The following is a 17,813-nucleotide window of genomic DNA, read 5'->3' as shown; positions in this document are numbered from 1 at the left end:
CGGCTCGGCGACTGTCTCGATCCTGGTACTTCGGGACGGGTCTTCCCGCGCACAACCAGGCATTCATTCATCTCCATTTCTTATGCCTTGTTTCGTTGCAGGTGTACTTTGAGTACAATTTTGTTGGCTTGAAGGACTACCTGCAAATTCTGCACAATTTCTGTTTCATTCTTGTCCTGCAAGGGTCTTCTACTTGCCCAGTAGTCATAGACCTCCCTATACATCCAATGTATACTTATCACTTACCATTTAGCCTTCCTACTAGGAGTTCTCACCAAGACAAGAATTTTCACTGCCAGATAATAGCCCAGCGTCTGTATATGCACCCCATTAGCAGCGCCGCCTGGCATCATCCCGTGACGGTAAACTTCCTGGTAATGTAACCAACCGGACGACCACCCTCACCCCGCCTATCCAGTGAATGAGAAATGTATAAAATATATCTGTAATCGAAAGAAATATAAATATAGTAGAATAGATATAAATACAAGGATAAAATAGAGATAAGAAAGATTCGCACCTCGGAGAGTCTATTGGGTGTACGGATGTGCCTGTATGTACCTGATTGTACCGGTATGTACCTGTATCTATTCCCCAAGGGGTTTTGATTCAAGGTTGGCTTTCTGATTACAATTGGTATTGTGCTTACCCGTGCGAGCCTAGCCAGGGAGTCAAGTCCTCATTCTTGGATTTCTTGAAGCATATGTACTCGTATTGAGCCTCATGAACTAACTAGATCCTTTTAACATCACTTGGGCCGCGTGGGCGAATAGTCACTTCAGTCTAAATTAATCGTATCCAATCCACAGATTGATATACAGCACAAACAGCGCGGCATCAAAGCCATCAATCTGCTGAGGCGTGGCCAAGGTCAGCCATACTAAGTGCCGTACCGTACCATACCCATACCTACATATATTCAACCTTCCGTTCTAAGAGGGCAGATGGGTTTTATATGGATCTCTTAGATTATGTAGATCATGCAGGAGATCGTCTTATCTAGATCGGCCTTTTTTGGGATACCTGGCATACTACCTGGCAGAAACACTGGCGTACGTACGCGTCCATCCAGGTTCAAGAAGATATATACCCTAATAAACATCCAACAGCTGTCAAAAGTCTTCCAGTCCACTCCCGCATCGTCAGATACGCAGCCTACTCACAAGCGGGCAATTCCTCAAACACACAAGCCTCGGTGACATCGGTCGAGACCTCCTCGGGCTCGCCGCCGTCGGCATCCGCCTCGTACGTGGTGCAGATGGCACTGACATCCGTCGCGCAGTTGGAGCTGTCAATGGTAACCACATCGCCAAAGTTCCCATTCGCCCCGGCAATCGTGCTCCCTGAAACGGCAACGACGTTGGTAATCGTCGCCGAGCGCTGGATATCCCCGCATGTCCCGCACGACCGGTATAGCTTGCCAAAGTCGTACACCGTGAATCCGTCAATGATGACCTCACCTTCAGAGTTGTGCTGCATTCTCGTCAATCAACCAGAGAGCACTAACTTTGGGAGTTTTCGAAGTTGGGAGGATTGCTGCCTACCTGGATGACCTTGTCCTCGGCCCCCTGCGCGCCTCCTCCAGTGACAATATAGGGCCCGCTCCCCTCCTTCAGGGAGAGCGCATCCTCGCAGACTTTCTCCCACCAGACATTTTCAATCGTGCATGCGCCGAGACAGTACACGCCCTCGATCTGGTCAGCACCGATGATGGCGTTCTTGAGCGTGCCGCCTTCCTGCACGATGAAGACCGTGTCGGACTCGCCGCCTTCATCCTGGCCAGTGCATTCGACGCCGCGGCCAAAGGTCTGCAGCTCTCCGTCGTAGGTCTCGCCCGCGGCGATCTCGTATGGCTCAGAGAAGGTTACACTCCCGGTGGAGGAGGGGATCGGGAAGGTGAATCTCTTTGATAGCTTGGGGTTAGCGGCCGCGAGGGTCCGGCCTGCAAGGAGGGGCAGGGTGAGCGTGAGCGTGGGAAGCAGTTTGGAGAGAACGGGCATGGTGGGCAAGAAGTGAAATCGAGACGTTTGTGATAAATACGAGTGAAGTGCTCGAGACGCTGTGATCTGGGAACTGAGAACTGAGCTGGTTGCGAGGTGGAAAGAGGGTCTTTATACCTCTCTCACGGCCATCTGTCTACAGGATGAAGTATATCGTATGGACACCCAACATGACGACCTTGGCGTTTCAACTCTGCGACGATCACCATTACATGTCAAACAATATCCCACCACTCGAATGGATACCGACCTCGTCGCCATGGACAAACAGAACTCCGTGCCAACAGAGTCACCAGCAGCAGAACCCTGCCGATCAGTTCCTGATCCCGAAGCCCTAAATGTGGCGGCTCCTTGGCCACTATATTATGTCTTCAGACTGTGTCGATCAGTCGGGCCTTGTCTATTTGATTCGCGGACTTTCCGTTCTTCTTCATGTCCACTCGTTTGAGGGGATCTCGTCTCGCCAGTGCACTGCCACCCCCATCCAAGCCTCCCAAGACTTTTCGTTGTTGCGGTCTTATTGTCCCATATCTACATGATGTAGTCCACCCAAGTGGCTGCTGCGATCTGCAAAAAGCGTAAGCACCTTGCGCTACGGAGTATTTGACGGCAATTGAATTTCTGGTATAATTCCGACGGGGTGAGGTCTCAGGGCTGGATGGTCGATACCCAGACCTCCTGGTAAACCCCAGGTATGCTATTCAGGCGAGGGAGACTACCTAGTAGGTGATAGCGGATTGTGACTGGATACCGTCAAAGCCGGGCATAAGTACATTAATCATCATACAGCTCTATATACATATCAGCGTAAATAACCCTTAACTGTTCCGGCATCGATGCTAAGTAACGCCACCACCACTACTGCTTATACCCTGTCCGGCTCCTCTCCCGGCTGCACTCCCCAGCCCATGCATCAGCTGACACAACCCCTGTACCAGGGGCGGCTGCGCCTCATACGGCGTCTGGGCACTTGCATCACCCCTTAGGAGTCTCTGAGCGACATCCATCACTTTCCCAGGATCAGACACAAGAGCCGGCCCGTCACTTAGACTGAATCCCCGGAGAGCAGGGCACCCCCGCGCCAGAGAGATGAATCTATGGACGTCGGCCGTTTCTTCGCCGTCTAGAAAGACTAACGGCTCAGAGCCGGAGGCCGAGGTCGAGCTGCCGAGGCCCGAGTTCGGACTCAGCACAGTAGATGCAGTATTAGTGGTGGTGGTAGAGGTAATGGTTCCAGCAGTGGTTGCAGAGACGGTAGAGATCTTTGACCGACGAGCTCTGCTGACGACCCCGTATGACCAGAACGCCAACGAAGCATAGAAGACGCTAATGGCGAGAAATCCCGTGAGCGAGCCCTCCTTGGCCATGGACATGGCTCTCGCGGCCCGGATCGCCTGCCCAGCATGCCAAATCGCTTTACGACTGTCGACGCTGCCAATCCATTCCAGGGCGCTGTCATACACGCGCCGCGCTTCGTTCCTGTCCTCTTTTCCGGCGAAGAGCTGGAGGTCTTCGAGCGACATGAAGAGGAACATTGAGATCACCTCGTGCAGAAGCGATATCTCAGGGCTGGAACTCGGGCTAGACATAGCGGTGGGGTCTGTGTCGACGTTGATCATGCGAAAATGCTGCAACACCTGCTCGAGCTCCTGCTGTCTGGAATTGATGACCAGTGCATTCCAGTGTTTTGAGCTCCCCTGCGCAATAAATTTGAGCCGGTGGTATTCATTGACTAGAGCTGAGAGGCCGTGCAGAATCACCGAGGCCGAGAGCTGGTGGTCGATACGGCCCTGGTATGCAGACATGTCACGCAGGGTGTCGACGAGCGAGGGGAGTCTCTCTGGAGCCAAGCCTGGTGCTGACGTAGCGATGTAGATGTCTCGCCATTCGACTGCGGATTTTGCTTCCCAGAGTGCTCGGATCATGGGGAGAGGGAGTTCCAGGTCTGCGTAGGAGATAAGAGGGTTGATGTTTAGCATCAGGCTGGACTGGGCGTCGTGGAGAAAGAGGTGATGGACAAGTCTAACCTGCCGGTCAGTCTGATAGAGTACGAGAGGCACGAAGAAATGGCATACCTCTTGAATGACTCCTGTTCCGCCCAGTCGCGCCATTTGCGCTCTAATATTGACGGCGTGTCTTCTAGAGAGGGTACTATAGTCGGGTAGAGCGAACGTCGGAAACGCAGCCCGCGGCGGAGCATCTAGATACCACGATTCACTTAGGACAGAGCACGGGGTAAGTTTACTTGATAGGACATAATCATACCGTTAGGAGGGGCTGCTGGAAGCTCTCGGCGATTTCTGTCCTCCGCCCACTCCCACTCCACATGCCTATATCGAGCGTCAAGGCGAACGTCTGCGAAGCCCGGAGATCGCGGATTGTAGTGTTGTCATTTTCATACTGTGGAGCACTATTATCAGCATCTAGTGAGGCATGATTTGCAGTAGGAGTAAAGGAATTGGCGGGCTACCTTCAAACTCATCTGCAACCGCACAACCTCCATCAACGCATACCCCAGCTTCCTAATCGTTGGGATAGTCGACTTGACTGCAGCCGCAGCAGCAACGATGCCTACCATATCAGGGCTCTCCTCGTTCGGATTGAAGGTCGGCCCATGGATCCACGAGTCCACCTGCTGAGCCTGGTACGCAAAGAAATCCTGGATCAGGCTGTCGAGCAGCTCCGTGCTGGGAAACGACTTCATAATGCGTGTCAGATTAGCGCGCTGGCTCGTCTGCAGGACCATTCCGAAGATGAGATCACGACTCCCCGGTGACAACCGTTCTGAAAGGATCTGATGCCTGCACTGAGCGCTCGCTTCAGGGCTGTCGATCGACTTGGGCACAGACAGGTCGTTCTGGTCGGCGAAGGCGTGGTCAGAGTGGACCGGTTTCCAGGCTGAGAGGCTGGACCGGCTGTATGCCTCTGCGCCGAGGGCAATGCCGCTGTCTCTGTCTGCGTCACGGTCGGTCTCGTCGGGCTGCGGGGGAGCAGGATTGGCAGAGCCTCGCGAGTTGTAAAAGTCGATCAGGCCAAAATCAACTTCTGTGAGATCGAAGTCGAAATTACCGATATGGTCGAAGAGTCCGTGGGCGTAATAGTCGTTCGGAGGGAATGCGGATGGGTCAACTTCTCCAGGACGCGATAATGAGACGAGAGAGTCTGGGATAAATTCAGGGAAAAAGGTCCCGTCGACGCTGAAGACGCCGCTTTCGTGGTCAACAAGAGAAGAGACGGTTTGAGCTGGGCCCTGGTCAGCTTGCATCTGCGCTTTGTCCAAGCATGACTTGCCATCATATGCGGGTATAGGCGGCGGAGGGCCTGGATTCGACGGCAGGTAATCCATCTGCACGTCAGGCGTAACCAGCTGCTGGACATCCATCTCCGGATTGAGCGGCGAAAAGGTCTGCGATTCGAGGGGGGAGTATTCCTCCTCCTGCTCGTGTTCATGCTCGTGCTCATCGTTGGACCCTACCCTGTCAGTATGATCACCCGCGTCGCCCCGGAGTCGGCAGACTGGAGACGTACCTTGTTGCTCAGCATCCTGTGCATTTCCATCAACATAATCACAGAACAGCTTCCGATCTCGACACCGCCGACACGGCTTCTCCTCGTCGCACTTGAGTTTCGACGTCGCGCACGCCTTACAAGCCTGCGAGACACGCCCGCTCTTCGAGTACGACAAAGTCCGCCTGCGCTTTCCGTCTTGTATGTGGCTGTGGCCTGCGGCGTGTCGTTTCAGCAGGTCTCTGACCTCTCTTCAGCGGGCATCCACGACGGAGGGAAGAATTCTAGGACGAAAACTCACGGTCGCGAGAATCCCTTGTTGCAGACTTGACAGACGTATGGCTTCTCTCGAGTATCTATGCTTGTCAATGAACGTTGGTTTAAGATAAATGTTCAGGTAGACAGACGTGAGCGGACATGGCGAATCAGATGGTCCGCCCGATTATAGGCCTTGCGACACGACCCGAAGCCGCACTGGAAGTAGCCTTGCCGGGACCTGGAGCCCGGAGAGTCGAGGGCACTCTGCATTGCATGGATGTCTAGGTGGGAAGTGAAACTGAGGAGAGGGCGGACACAGCGGGGATGGAGAGTTGGAGTCGGAAGCCGACTTTGGGCTCCAGAGTTCCTGCACCGAGCCTCCACTCATTTTTGGCTGTATGGCGTGGGGAAAACATTATGCGGGGACCAATCACAGCAACGGCTTTTTGCGGGAATATGGGGCAGACTTTGCGGATTCTGGGGCTGGCAGTTTACTGGTTACAGCTAAGATGGCACGCCGATGCGGCATGAAATAGAGAGGATACCTATCAAACATGCAGCGAGATAGCTGCACTCAGAAGGAAGTTCTCATAAAAGGATACTCGACATTTATGGTCATGGCCCGGTGTATCAGCCCACTCTCGCCCTAACAATCCCGTTCTCCTGCGGGCCCGAAGTGGTCGGGATGTGGGGGCGCATTCCCGAGCCCTCTGCAGCACTGAATCGCCAATCCAACCTATCTGGTAAGTGGACATTAATGGACATTTTCCTGTAATCTTCGTGATAATGATAGCCAAACCGAGTTCTACTTCATGCGGTGTTCTCCAAACAACAGCCAGCAAAGCGGATCCGGAACCCTTCAGTTCAATCATCAACCATCATGGGTACGCACCCCAATGTATACGGTCTACGTCTATAGGGCTCTTCTGACAGCGCAGGCCTCACTCCCGTGCACTTCTTCTCGCACGGCTCAACGATGATGCTGGGCGAGGAATCATCGTCCGCCGAGTACTGGCGCAAATGCGGCGCCGAAGCTCTGGCCCGAGGGATCAAGGGCGTGGTGATTATGGTACTCCGCTGCACTTCTATACTTATTTCCTTTACTGACAGCTTCAGGGCGCACACTGGGACACAGCCGGTGAGGCGATCGAGGTCTCCATGAACCCTAACCCGGGCAAATCGCCCGTCGCATACGTGCACCCCTCCAAGTACGTCGACTACAATTTGACTCCGGACCTCTCGACGGGCCAGCGCTGCATCTCCATGCTCCGGGCGGCCGGCTTCAGCGTGTCGGGCAATGACAAGTTCGACTGGATTCATGACGTCTATCTCATCCTCATCCACATGTTTCCCGGCACGTCGCCGCCAACAACGATCATCTCCATGAACGCGCGGTACGATCCGCACTACCACGTCAAGATCGGAAGTACACTACGGCCGTTGCGCGCGGAGAACTATCTATTGATTGGCACCGGCGGTGCCGTGCACAACCTCTACCGCAACAAATGGGGGCCGATGCTGCGGTTCCGGGATAACTTCGCGATGGAGACGCCCCCTGAAGACTGGGCGCTGGAATTCAGGCAGGCCGTTGAGGACGTGATCCTCAAGGTCGGGGGCGGGCCGGGCTTGCGACGGGCGATGACCAGGCTGATGAAGCATCCGCGGTATAGGGATGCGCATGCCACGGACGACCACTTCATGGCGGCGATGTTTGTGGCGGGGTTGGTGGGAGAGTGGGAGGATGTGGGCACGAAGACGGTTCTGGGCGCTGAGAGCTGGGAGTTGACGAACATGTGCAATTCGCAGTTCACGTTTGGTGAGTGGAATGGGAGCACTAATGGTGGTGGGCGGAAATTCGTCGAGGTAGAGGTGTAGGTAGCTATTCTGTAGTGGCCTTAGTTTTGAGATCTGACTAGGTTAATCGGTTCTTATACATACGTTTGACTCGTTAGAGGAGTGTTGATTGTTTCAGCAGACTGGTCGAGGTGTTGGCGGGCTTGTATATACTTGCGGCTTGATATAGAACTATATTTGTCTTTTCAGCCCTAACTCCACGTGAACACTCCATACCAATTCAAGCGTCATAACAGCAACTTTGTAACCGCTGCAAATATTTCGGTAGAAATTACACGAGCGAATAGATAGATACAATCAAAGGCGCCTCAAAAACCAGACCGAATAATACCCAACGGCCCCCACGACCCCAATCACAGAAATCAGCGTGATCCCCACGCCCGTGAGAATGCCCTGCTCGAAGAACCCGATCCTCTTGCCGGATTTCTGTCCCGTGGGTGGCAACGGTTTGAGCGCGTCATCCCATACCTTGACTGCCTCTGCCGAGGTTGGCTTGTCTAATACAGTACGGATGAGAGTCGAACTGGCGCTTTCAGCCACGAATTGCGGACGCGGGACGAGAAAGTTAGCCGCATTATACCGAGTGGACCTGTCGGCAGGGGGATGGGCGGTGATCGGATACGCAGGGCCGATTAGAAACTCGACGGGGAGGTGGTTGATGAATGAGATATGGGCGTCAATGTATTGAGTCAGGTACTTGGCGGATGGAGGATCAGCAAAGGCGTACGTTGCTGCTAGGGTTTCGAATCTGTCAACAGTCAGGACATGCCCTAGGCCTCAAAGGAGCTTATTTGGCTTATGGGGGATTGGGCTAAGGGGAGGTACCCAGCGCAAAAGTCGATCGCATCGTCCAGACTGCTAACAGGATGCAGAATCAGCACTTTCTCCGCTACCTTCTCTTTCCTCTGCAACAGGGTCGACTGCCGGTCATGAACCTCCACAACGCCCCATCCAGAGCCTGCAACCAGGACCCGGGCGCTGGGATCTTTATACGCAGCGTCTAGCACTGATGGGCCCGGACCTGGTCGGCGCGGGTTGGACGCGCCAACAGCTTTCTCTCTTGACTCTCCATCGGGTCCGGCGAGGTACTTTGACGAATGGTGGATGAGAGCCTCGACAAATGCCTTCATGGCGAATTCCTGCACGAGAACAATATCAGGAGCGTACGTGGACCGTCCGCCAAAAGCGAACCGTACGGTCACGAGAGATTCGGCGGCCGATCTGAGATCTGCTGTGCGGTCGACGACGGCTACCGTTTTGGCGTTGACGGGGGACTGCAATGACTGTGGCAGAGACGGGACGTCTGTCTGCGCAACGATCAGCACTCCTTCCAGGAATGCGGTGCTTGGTCTTTCTTCTGCGATGGCGAATGTGTCTGCGTCGAGAGCGTCTGAGAGGATCTGTCGCAGGAGAGGCGGGAGGGCCATTGTATTCTTCGTCAACTGTCGCAAGCCCTAATTAGCACAACCAAGGCTACAAGACTATCAATACTGGGCTTACTTCAAGAATAACACAGCAACCGCCCACAATTGCCGCAGAGAGCGCCGAGATGACCGCAAAGAACATAGTATGCGTGCTCGGCACGATGTACACTATCCCCGAGCCCGCCGGTCTCGTCGCATTAGGGTTATCTTTCCCCTTTGTGACGAGATACTCAATTTCGAGATCCTGTTCGAGACTTAGAGAGAGATAGTGCGTGCGGAGTTCGGTAAGTGCGAGAACAATCTCCGCCTGGATCTCGCCAGCGTCATGGCTCGTATCGGTTTGTATCGCGGCTTTTACACGTTGGATGTGCTGGAGCAGAGCCGTTTGCAGCCGCTGGAGCTGAGCCTGCTTGTACCGCGTGTTCAGTGCGCGGCCGTCAATGGCCGAGGCGCGGAGGCGTGGGTATGGGGAGGGCGATGGCATCGTGAGCTGCTGGCGTTGGTCCTTGGGGTGTAGTATGTGTACGAGTACGAGTGTAGTAGGTATATACAGCTCGATAAGAAAGCTATGTGGGCACTGTTCCCCTGTCCAGAGACCCTCCATCTTCCGGCCATCATTCATAGACCTAACAGCGCTCGCCGGTTCGGGATGTGGGGGAGACCCCGACATCCCCCCTCCCGAGGAGGAGGGGGGACAGGTAAGAGAGCACCAGCAGAAAAGAACTCTCACTAGTCAAGTTGCTGGATGGGCTGGCCGTCTTAGCCTGTCTTTACTGTTCGGCCAGAGGCGTCTTTTACACTCTTCGCAAGTTCAAACCATCAGCGTTCATCTGTTCTCCTCTTCAGGAGCATATATCAAAATGTCTTCGACCACCACTACCACAGCCCCAACCCTCTCCCTCCTCGCCGACTACGAACTGCACCACAGCACTCCTTATCCGTCCCCATCGTCGCCTTCGCCTTCGCAGTCCCAATCGCCCGCTCCAGTCCAACAAGCGAACCCAGCCAGCTGGCCAACCCACCATCGCCGCATCCCAGCCTACCGGCCCATCAACCGCAATCTTGACTTTGTTGAGAGGAGCGCCGGGTCCAGCGTTCCGGAATATATTTTCATTCAATCCATGCTGCACGGTGTCTGGCTTAACGCGGTACGTTTACCATCGTGGAGGTAAGACAAGTGCTGATGATGGTCTAGAGTATTGCGCAACTATGGCGGGCGACAGGAGGGAGGATCAACGACCGGATTTTTCGGTATGACGTGGGAGGGGAGTATTGACGAGTTAGTTGAATAGCAATCTATCATATGGAGTCGTTCTAAACTGTATTGTCTTGGGTCACCCGAAGTAGAAAGGGCTAGTTCCATTTTTATAGAGGTGAAATACCGCCATATCCTGCTTTGCTGTTCAAACTACTTGATAATATGAAAGACACGGCACGGCACCATCACAGATCACAGACATATATAGTTTATTGCCGAAGCTGTCAGGTTTATATATATTAAGTACTCGACCGCACGCCCATGTGGCCCAGCTCCTCTCCCAACGCCTTCCCATCAATCTCGACTTTTTCCGCCGGCAGCAGCACATACAACATCCTCGCCCACTGGGCCTGCGCATCCTCCCCTGGGGGTGTGACATTTCTCCATGCATGGTTCGTCCCGCGCTGCACGGCAACGTCTCCTCTCTTCAGCAGCCTCGTCTCTCCGCTGTCCAACTCGAGCTGCACCTCGCCCTCCAGCACAACGCCGTAATCCAGTGACACCGTTCTATGCATGGGCGATAGTGCATTGGGTGGCATATCGACGATCCGGCAGACAGAGCCTGTTGAGATCACCAGGCCCGGCGAATTGCCCGGTTCCAGGTAGCTGGCGTAAGCGGCGATGTCGGTTTCGTTGGCGAAGGAGGCCGGGATTGTTGGGGAAGTGTACGCCAGGGAGAAGTCGGCGCCGTCGGGGATCGGTGTTACAGGGAGAGTAGGCGCAATAGTGTTGGAGAAGATTGCTTTTCCGGCGGCATTGTGGGTTGTTATGTACCTGGAGAGGGGGCGGAGGTTCTTGGGCGCCGAGGGTTCGTTGGATGCTGACATTTTAGGACTTGTCTAGTTTTGTTGCGTGATAGGTTCAATAGATAGGATGATGCTTGGATGCAATGTTTGAAGTAGGGAGGAGAGTGGCGTGGTGAACGAAGGTTATATTGCTTATATCTTTCTATGTATCGTAACTAAGGAGGGCAAATGCCAGCGGGGCCAACCAAGGACGGGCAGTATTCGGGACCACGGCGTCCACATCGGGTGTATGAAAAACATCTAGGATATGCAGGCTGACTCCACTGGATGTTGCAGTCCAGTGCCGAAGTGGAGAGTCTCCTATTGCCCACTTCGAACGCAATTTCGATGTTCACTCATTTCTCTGGGATAATCGGCAAGGTCACATAATTCTCGCCGTGTCCGAAATTGATATGATTCTGACCCTGGAAGTTCTCGGGGGACCTACATTCGCAACCTTAGTTATCCCCCCCTTCAGCTCTTCACGAATAGGACGGTACGTACCTGTCTGTCGGCTCATTGTGCAGGAAAATCCCACTCCCCTGCGTATCCCCAGACGCGACCTCAAGAACAATCTTGCCGCCTTTTTCTACGACAACATTCGTCGGCCAGATCTCTACATCGACGGGGTAGACTTCGCCAGGAATAACAGGCTGGACGTCCGTGGAGAAGTAATCCCGGTGCGGAAGATACTCTCTGTGCCGGACGTGTTTGTCGTTGACCTTGCGCAGACTCACACGTAGCCAGCCCTTGCAGAGCGGAACAGGGTCGCCAGCCGTCCCTGTGTAGTAAACTTCTTTTCCTTCGGGGGAAATGTACCGCAGGGTCAGGAAAAGATCTATATCCGTGGGGGTAGGAGCCCCGGGGTTAGGGCTCATAGAGACATTCAGATGCGCGACAATGTGGCCTGTTATCTCTGTTTCGTGCTCGAATGGAGTCATGAACTGAATCAGCGACGGGTTCTCGATGCTTCCCAAGGCGGCATAGCTGAGCTTGCTGTATCCCTTCTGCTCCGGTGGAGTGGTAAGTAGTTCCCGATTCGGGGTGAGATAGAACCTCGTATACTGCGTCCGCGCAATCGGCCACTCGTTTTCTATGCGGCGAGCGTACGTCTTCTCAGCTTCGGCGTTGTTAAAGCCTACATCACCTTTGCGGAGGACAAGGTCGACTTTAGGCGCGGTCCCAGTCGACCATCCAGCGCGGTCGTCCCCTTTTAGGAATGCGTCGAGGAAGCTCAGCTGAATGTCGACTTCTTCTTTGTAGTAGAATGGGAGGTCGTGGCGTCCAGTGATAAAGCGGAGGTATTTGAGCTGACTACCGGCTTGGGTGTACCCTTCAACGTTGCCCCTTAAATGCAAGAGGATGCCACCCCAGTTGGCAACGGAGAGCAGAGGAACCTGCACTCGTTAAACAGGCCATACAAACAAACCGGAAAGAAAGTTCTTTACCTGTATATCAGACATGGTATATTCCTTACTCGCGTAGTACAGGTCATCCCTGAACCGATTAATCCTATTGTCAACGGTCTGATCCTGTCTGTTCGCCTCAAGCTCTTCCTCTTCGAGATCCCCCTCAATTGTATCCACCCCCCAGTTCCTTCCAGCACGTCCAGGTCGCCCATACTGGTTGCTGACAACTTGGCGATTCCACCAGAAGGAAATGAACGAGTTCGACAGGATGCCACCATGCCGACACCGATCCCGGTAATAATCCGACATGCCCTCCCACGGAATTATGCACGCAAGGCCTTTCGGCTGCCGTGCAGCGACTCGCCACTGCGACCCAGCATAGTAGCTAATCCCCAGCAATCCGACCTTCCCAGATGACCACTCTTGCTCAGCGGCCCATTCGACGACGTCAAAGAACGCCTCGCTGGTCTCGCGGGACATGGTGTCGAGTTTTCCGCGTGATTGCCCTGTTCCGCGCTCATCGGCGCGCACAACCGCGTAGCCCTTTCTCGTCCAGAATGCGGGGTCCGGTGTTTCCCATGCTGAGTGTTGCGAGCGGTGCTCCGGATTAACTTCAGAGAAGGATTTTGGGTGGAAGTCGGCGTAGGGGATATCCTTGCCGTAGGGGCCGTATGTTACAAGGACAGGGACTTTTTCACGCGATTTGGGACGATATACGTTGCAGCGGACGAGGCCAGAATTGTCCTTGAGGGTGATGGTGACGTTTTGTTCGAAGATGTAGGGGAAGGACGTGCTGTCAATCGTGGTGATGTCGGCGCGGATTGGGTTCGGCATTTTGGTATGGACACAGTTCAATCCAACTCTATCAATATTCTGATGATCGAAGATTATCAGAAGAAGATCGTAAGATCCGGCATGTGGGATAAATATTTGCATTTCCCTCTTGCAATGCGTATCGCGCCATTCAGGTTTACTCCTCTCCCCGACGTGGAGCCGATTCGGGACCCGAGCCCTCACTCCGAGGCAATATGCGCTCGGAACGGCAGCAAGTCGATTCAACAAAGATGTCTTAAATAATCCTGCGTATATGTAGCATAGCCGCTAAATTTCAGTCCACATCCTCCTCTTCATCACAGAGCGCTCCTGAACTGTACTACCAGGATGGGTAGTGCCGCAGAAACCGAGCAAGGCCTCCACGTCCTAATTGCAGGCGCTGGAATTGGCGGCCTTTCAGCTGCCATAGCATTACGACAGCAAGGACACCGCGTCGAGGTATGTCTTGTGAGTTATCAGCAGGAACATCCAGCTTAGCACGCCAGTTGAACAGCTCTTCGAGCGCTCCCGCTTCGCCAACGAGATCGGAGCCGCAATCCACCTTACACCCAATGCGAATGCCGCGCTTCTGAAGCTCGGCATTGATGCAACGACCCTCGGTGCTGTGGAATCTGAAAAGGTTGGTGAATAGAACCGTTGGCTGGAAGGTGGCAGGTATGCTGACGCACCGCGACAGCTCCGTGTCTTCCCTCCAAACGGGCCGGAGATATTCTCGTTGGACATCAAGAAGACTGCTGGTTTCTGGAGACATGTAAGTTGCACGTTCAATGATGGTACGTATCAATAATGACCCTTCAGCGCTGGCTTCTCGTCCACCGGGCGCATCTCCATGAGGGCCTGAAAATCGCTGCTCAAGCTCCGGGCCCTGGAGTGCCTGCCAAACTACACACCTCCAACAAGGTAGTAGACATTGATCCCCACAGCGCAACTATAACCCTCGAAACTGGAGAAAAGGTAACTGGCGATGTTGTCCTCGGCGCAGACGGTGTACACTCGGTCGCAAAGACGAAACTTTCTGGTGGAAAGAATATAAAAACCTTCAGCTCAGGAAAGAATGCCTTCCGGTTCTTGATTGCTCGGAGGGATGCACTGGATGACCCCGAGACAAAAGAGCTCGTGAACGAGCTGGGAACATGGTACATGTTTGACAGCCCCGACCTTCGCGTGGTTGTGTATCCCTGTGCCAACAATGAGCTGCTGAATTTCGTGTGCATCCACCCGGAGTCCATGTCCAAGATTCACGATGGTTCCGAGTGGGATCAGGGTGCGAGCAAGGAATCTTTGCTGGAGGTGTACAAGGATTTCAGCCCACAAGTCCGAAAATTGCTGGCGAAAGCTGACCCAACCACGTTGAAAGTGTGGCCGTTGCTTGACACCGATGACCTGCCTACGTGGGTTGAAGACCGACTTGCGGTCATGGGTGATGCTGCACATCCTTTCCTGCCGTACCGTGCGTCAGGCGGCGCAATGGCTATTGAGGACGCGGTTTCATTGGGCGTTATGCTTCACAGGGGTGTGTCTGTGGGAGATATTTCTGAGCGACTGAGACTGTATGAAAAAGCCCGCCGTACCCGCGCAACGACAATTCAGCAGTTGACACGAAAGAGCTCCCATGGGCCTCTCCCACCGTCGGAAGGTAGATACCCACTCCCCCTTTGGCTTGTACTATCTCCGCTAACAGTCCAGAAAAATCAATGACCGAGTACATCTACGGCCATGACGAACACGACCATAGCACCCAAATCCTGCGCAAGCACCTCTGGGCACAAGAACCGCAAAAGTACTGGCGCCAGCCCATCGTCTTCGGGCCCATGCCCGGCCCGCGTCAAGACTTTACAGGCCGTAGCCGTCTGGACCGGTCCCTAAAATCTACGTTCCAGACGACCTCCATTCGGTTCAAAACCAGCCGAACTCTCCTGCAAAACTTGCTCCCGAATGGCTCGTGGTCCTTCTGCACGCCCAGCACAGTCGCCACTGCTACCTTCTCGCAGACCCTGCTCAATGGTATGGACTGGCTCGGTGGCGGCGGATACCGCCACCTGGGTCTGTACATTGAAGGCGTGCAGTTCACAAAGGCCAACGGAGAGGTCGTATCAGGGACATACCTGCCGATTCTATTTGAGAGTCTAGCGGACCCGATCGTCAGCGGCCGTGAGGAGCTTGGCATGCCAAAGCTGTATTCTGCCCTTGAGGCAAATGAGCGTGAGGGCTCATTCTACCTTCAAGCGAGCTGGCAGGGCGCCGTTTGGGGGCGGTTCCGGTGGGAAGGGCTCGAGGACCAGGATCCGGCAACAACCGCCGGGCCAGGCGACAATGGTGTCAACGGAGGCTTGCTTCTTCACCGCTACATACCCAAAGTTGGGAGAGACTGCAAGGGTCAGGCGGAGGTTGAGTATCCGGTGTTTGTCCCGAATGCAGATGAGAGCAAGGTGCTGGTCTCAAAGGTAACCCGGGTTCGTACAGCTACAAAGGCTGCATTTGAGATTGATGGCCTTGGGTGGGAGGCTTTACCAACGTTGCACCACATCATCGAGCGATTGGCCGAGATTCCAGTCGATGAGATTCTGTCGGCGAAGATTGTCGAGGGAGAGGGGGTGCCGGATGTGTCGTCTGCGCGTCGGATAGAGTGAGGACCACAATCAAAGTGTGAAATCCTTGTAATATGTTATCCAGACGGCGGACTGAAATATTATGATAGATAGGCCATCTTTGAGAGGCGAAGGTGGTTGAGCATGAGACGAGGGGAGTTTGGTCCTAAAAACCTTGTGCAATCGCTCTTCTCTCAGCACGGTAGTGCCAATCTCAGGACGTCTTCACGCTGCTTAGAATGCTTGTTTGCCTAGTTCCGCCATGTGTGCGGCCGCTGTAAGACGTCATCGATCACCAGGTCAATAGTATTTCTCCCCAATGGAAACAAAATTCACTAACATGAGCGACCTTGCTGTGGCTAAATCCTCCTGATCTTGTAATTAGACCAGACCTGACCATGCCATGTCGCACAACTTGCAAGTCAGTCGCGTCAAACACCTTCCAGACTCAGTTCCACAAGACCGTGGTGGCACTGATTCGGAGTAGCTAGTTGATAAGTCAACAATTGACATCATACTTTCAATTGCGAGGACATTCCACGCAAATCACAGCCTCGAAAATGTACAGCTTCGTTGATCGACGATGAATCCATCTGCTCACCACGATAGACACGAGCTCTTGAGTGTTGTGCGCAGTGACACGACGCGTCTAGGTCGCGCCCAACAATAAATCCTTCGACTCCCGACTCCTTGTCAGATAAAAACTGGCAGATTTCCCTGTCTTCTCCGTAACTACAGCAGAATAACCCAGGAGATGAGTAGGCGAGGATGAGGAAGATGAAGTGAAGCCAAGAGCCAAAAGCGACCTGGGCGAGACGTGCATGTGCAATAAACTCACAGATGGACAACCAACTACCCTTGGATCATCAGCAAGGCCGATCACAGCAAACCCGTCGACAAGAACGTACTCACCGATGTTCGAGATCCGGGCTCAACGTGTACGTTTATGACGACTTCTCTGGGTACGATGTGTGGGAAGCCTTAATTATCCCGTCGGTTCACTTTGTCGAGGCAAAGGACAACTGGAAAGTACAGTGAATGTTCGCCAGACACTGCCGTTCGATTAATTATGCCCTTCATGATGTTTGTTCTCATTTTGTCCAACCACAGTCCGTGCTAACCGCACAATTGTAGGCTTGATGCAGATTCGGTGAAGTCAACCTTCCGTTTTCTTGCTCATATGTTCCTTCCATGCTGGCTACCTTCAAGTCCAAATCTCCTGAAGCCGGACAAGGAAGTCAATGACCCCGGCATGGTAACGGTCTTTTATCTTCGCTTGTCGACAAGCTGCGAGAGTATTTCAAGGCGGACGACGAATTGCCCGACTTCTCCCATTTCGATCATGTTCTGGCATACGCGGAAAGAACACCATCAACCGCAGGGTCCTTCCAAGACTGACGCGCCTGTTAAGGCCATTGAAATGAACGGGCTGACGCATTTAAGCTCTTTGTCCTTCTGCTGGCCTTGGAATTGGCCCCGGTCTCCAAAACTTATGCCAGAGAGCACGTTCCTCTCTTCATAATACAGAAGAAAGCTATACGTGTCAATGCTTTGACATTACCTCATGGATTAGTGCCCGTGCAAAGTACAGCTTCAGGAAGAAAGGGCCGCTCGGCAAGAAGGAAATGAGCGCCATTAACCAAGACATGGTGATGTAGAAAGCAGAGACCGTTGCGCCAAGCTAGCGCACGTGTATATTAATGTTTAAACATTAATTTCCAGAGCTGTAAGGCTAGAGCTCTGCCGGATCATGCAAGAAAGGCTCCCTGCCGGCCAACTCAATTGGCTCGCGCTGTAGTCCGCTGTAGTCCAGATTCCAACATCTTACGGCCGAATTCTCCAGCTTCAATCTGGAAAATAGATCCAGGAAAAGTTAGGCATAGTCATTACGCAGGA

At 53.6% G+C, this 17,813-nt stretch overlaps 8 protein-coding genes across 8 annotated transcripts; 3 read left to right on the top strand and 5 right to left on the bottom strand.

The window, feature by feature from the left end:
• Positions 1-1,155: 1,155 nt before the first annotated feature.
• Positions 1,156-2,000, bottom strand: BDW70DRAFT_168409 (pectate lyase; the record flags this gene model as incomplete). The annotated part of the gene is made up of 2 exons (XM_073742460.1): positions 1,156-1,473; positions 1,545-2,000. 2 exons carry the CDS (start codon positions 1,998-2,000, stop codon positions 1,156-1,158), a joined length of 774 nt encoding a protein of 257 aa, XP_073595710.1.
• A 774-nt stretch (positions 2,001-2,774) lies between these two features.
• BDW70DRAFT_168408 (putative C6 and C2H2 transcription factor RegA-like) lies at positions 2,775-5,771 on the bottom strand (the record flags this gene model as incomplete). Its single annotated transcript, XM_073742459.1, has 7 exons — positions 2,775-2,791; positions 2,872-4,022; positions 4,076-4,200; positions 4,266-4,400; positions 4,471-5,471; positions 5,529-5,716; positions 5,755-5,771. 7 exons carry the CDS (start codon positions 5,769-5,771, stop codon positions 2,775-2,777), a joined length of 2,634 nt encoding a protein of 877 aa, XP_073595709.1.
• An 874-nt stretch (positions 5,772-6,645) lies between these two features.
• On the top strand, positions 6,646-7,640 carry BDW70DRAFT_150560 (DODA-type extradiol aromatic ring-opening family dioxygenase; the record flags this gene model as incomplete). Its single annotated transcript, XM_073739172.1, has 3 exons — positions 6,646-6,649; positions 6,704-6,834; positions 6,876-7,640. The coding sequence occupies 3 exons, from the start codon at positions 6,646-6,648 to the stop codon at positions 7,638-7,640; spliced, it is 900 nt and encodes a 299-aa protein (XP_073595708.1).
• A 276-nt stretch (positions 7,641-7,916) lies between these two features.
• BDW70DRAFT_160319 (Aldehyde/histidinol dehydrogenase) lies at positions 7,917-9,527 on the bottom strand (the record flags this gene model as incomplete). The annotated part of the gene is made up of 3 exons (XM_073740824.1): positions 7,917-8,367; positions 8,445-9,061; positions 9,120-9,527. The coding sequence occupies 3 exons, from the start codon at positions 9,525-9,527 to the stop codon at positions 7,917-7,919; spliced, it is 1,476 nt and encodes a 491-aa protein (XP_073595707.1).
• Positions 9,528-9,903: 376 nt separating this feature from the next.
• Positions 9,904-10,319, top strand: BDW70DRAFT_160318 (uncharacterized protein; the record flags this gene model as incomplete). The annotated part of the gene is made up of 2 exons (XM_073740823.1): positions 9,904-10,191; positions 10,239-10,319. The coding sequence occupies 2 exons, from the start codon at positions 9,904-9,906 to the stop codon at positions 10,317-10,319; spliced, it is 369 nt and encodes a 122-aa protein (XP_073595706.1).
• A 221-nt stretch (positions 10,320-10,540) lies between these two features.
• On the bottom strand, positions 10,541-11,128 carry BDW70DRAFT_160317 (cupin domain-containing protein; the record flags this gene model as incomplete). The annotated part of the gene is made up of 1 exon (XM_073740822.1): positions 10,541-11,128. The coding sequence occupies one exon, from the start codon at positions 11,126-11,128 to the stop codon at positions 10,541-10,543; it is 588 nt and encodes a 195-aa protein (XP_073595705.1).
• A 314-nt stretch (positions 11,129-11,442) lies between these two features.
• On the bottom strand, positions 11,443-13,329 carry BDW70DRAFT_160316 (CocE/NonD family hydrolase; the record flags this gene model as incomplete). Its single annotated transcript, XM_073740821.1, has 3 exons — positions 11,443-11,530; positions 11,591-12,483; positions 12,535-13,329. 3 exons carry the CDS (start codon positions 13,327-13,329, stop codon positions 11,443-11,445), a joined length of 1,776 nt encoding a protein of 591 aa, XP_073595704.1.
• Positions 13,330-13,656: 327 nt separating this feature from the next.
• BDW70DRAFT_168405 (putative salicylate hydroxylase) lies at positions 13,657-15,959 on the top strand (the record flags this gene model as incomplete). The annotated part of the gene is made up of 5 exons (XM_073742458.1): positions 13,657-13,767; positions 13,823-13,948; positions 14,006-14,080; positions 14,128-14,965; positions 15,016-15,959. The coding sequence occupies 5 exons, from the start codon at positions 13,657-13,659 to the stop codon at positions 15,957-15,959; spliced, it is 2,094 nt and encodes a 697-aa protein (XP_073595703.1).
• Between the last annotated feature and the right edge of the window lie 1,854 nt (positions 15,960-17,813).

The sequence above is a fragment of the Aspergillus foveolatus genome, assembly GCF_047715535.1.
Source record: "Aspergillus foveolatus strain CBS 279.81 unplaced genomic scaffold BDW70scaffold_26, whole genome shotgun sequence".
Classification (NCBI taxonomy): domain Eukaryota; kingdom Fungi; phylum Ascomycota; class Eurotiomycetes; order Eurotiales; family Aspergillaceae; genus Aspergillus; species Aspergillus foveolatus.
Note: the sequence above shows the minus strand (reverse complement) of the source record. Positions and strands in the feature narration are given on the sequence as shown.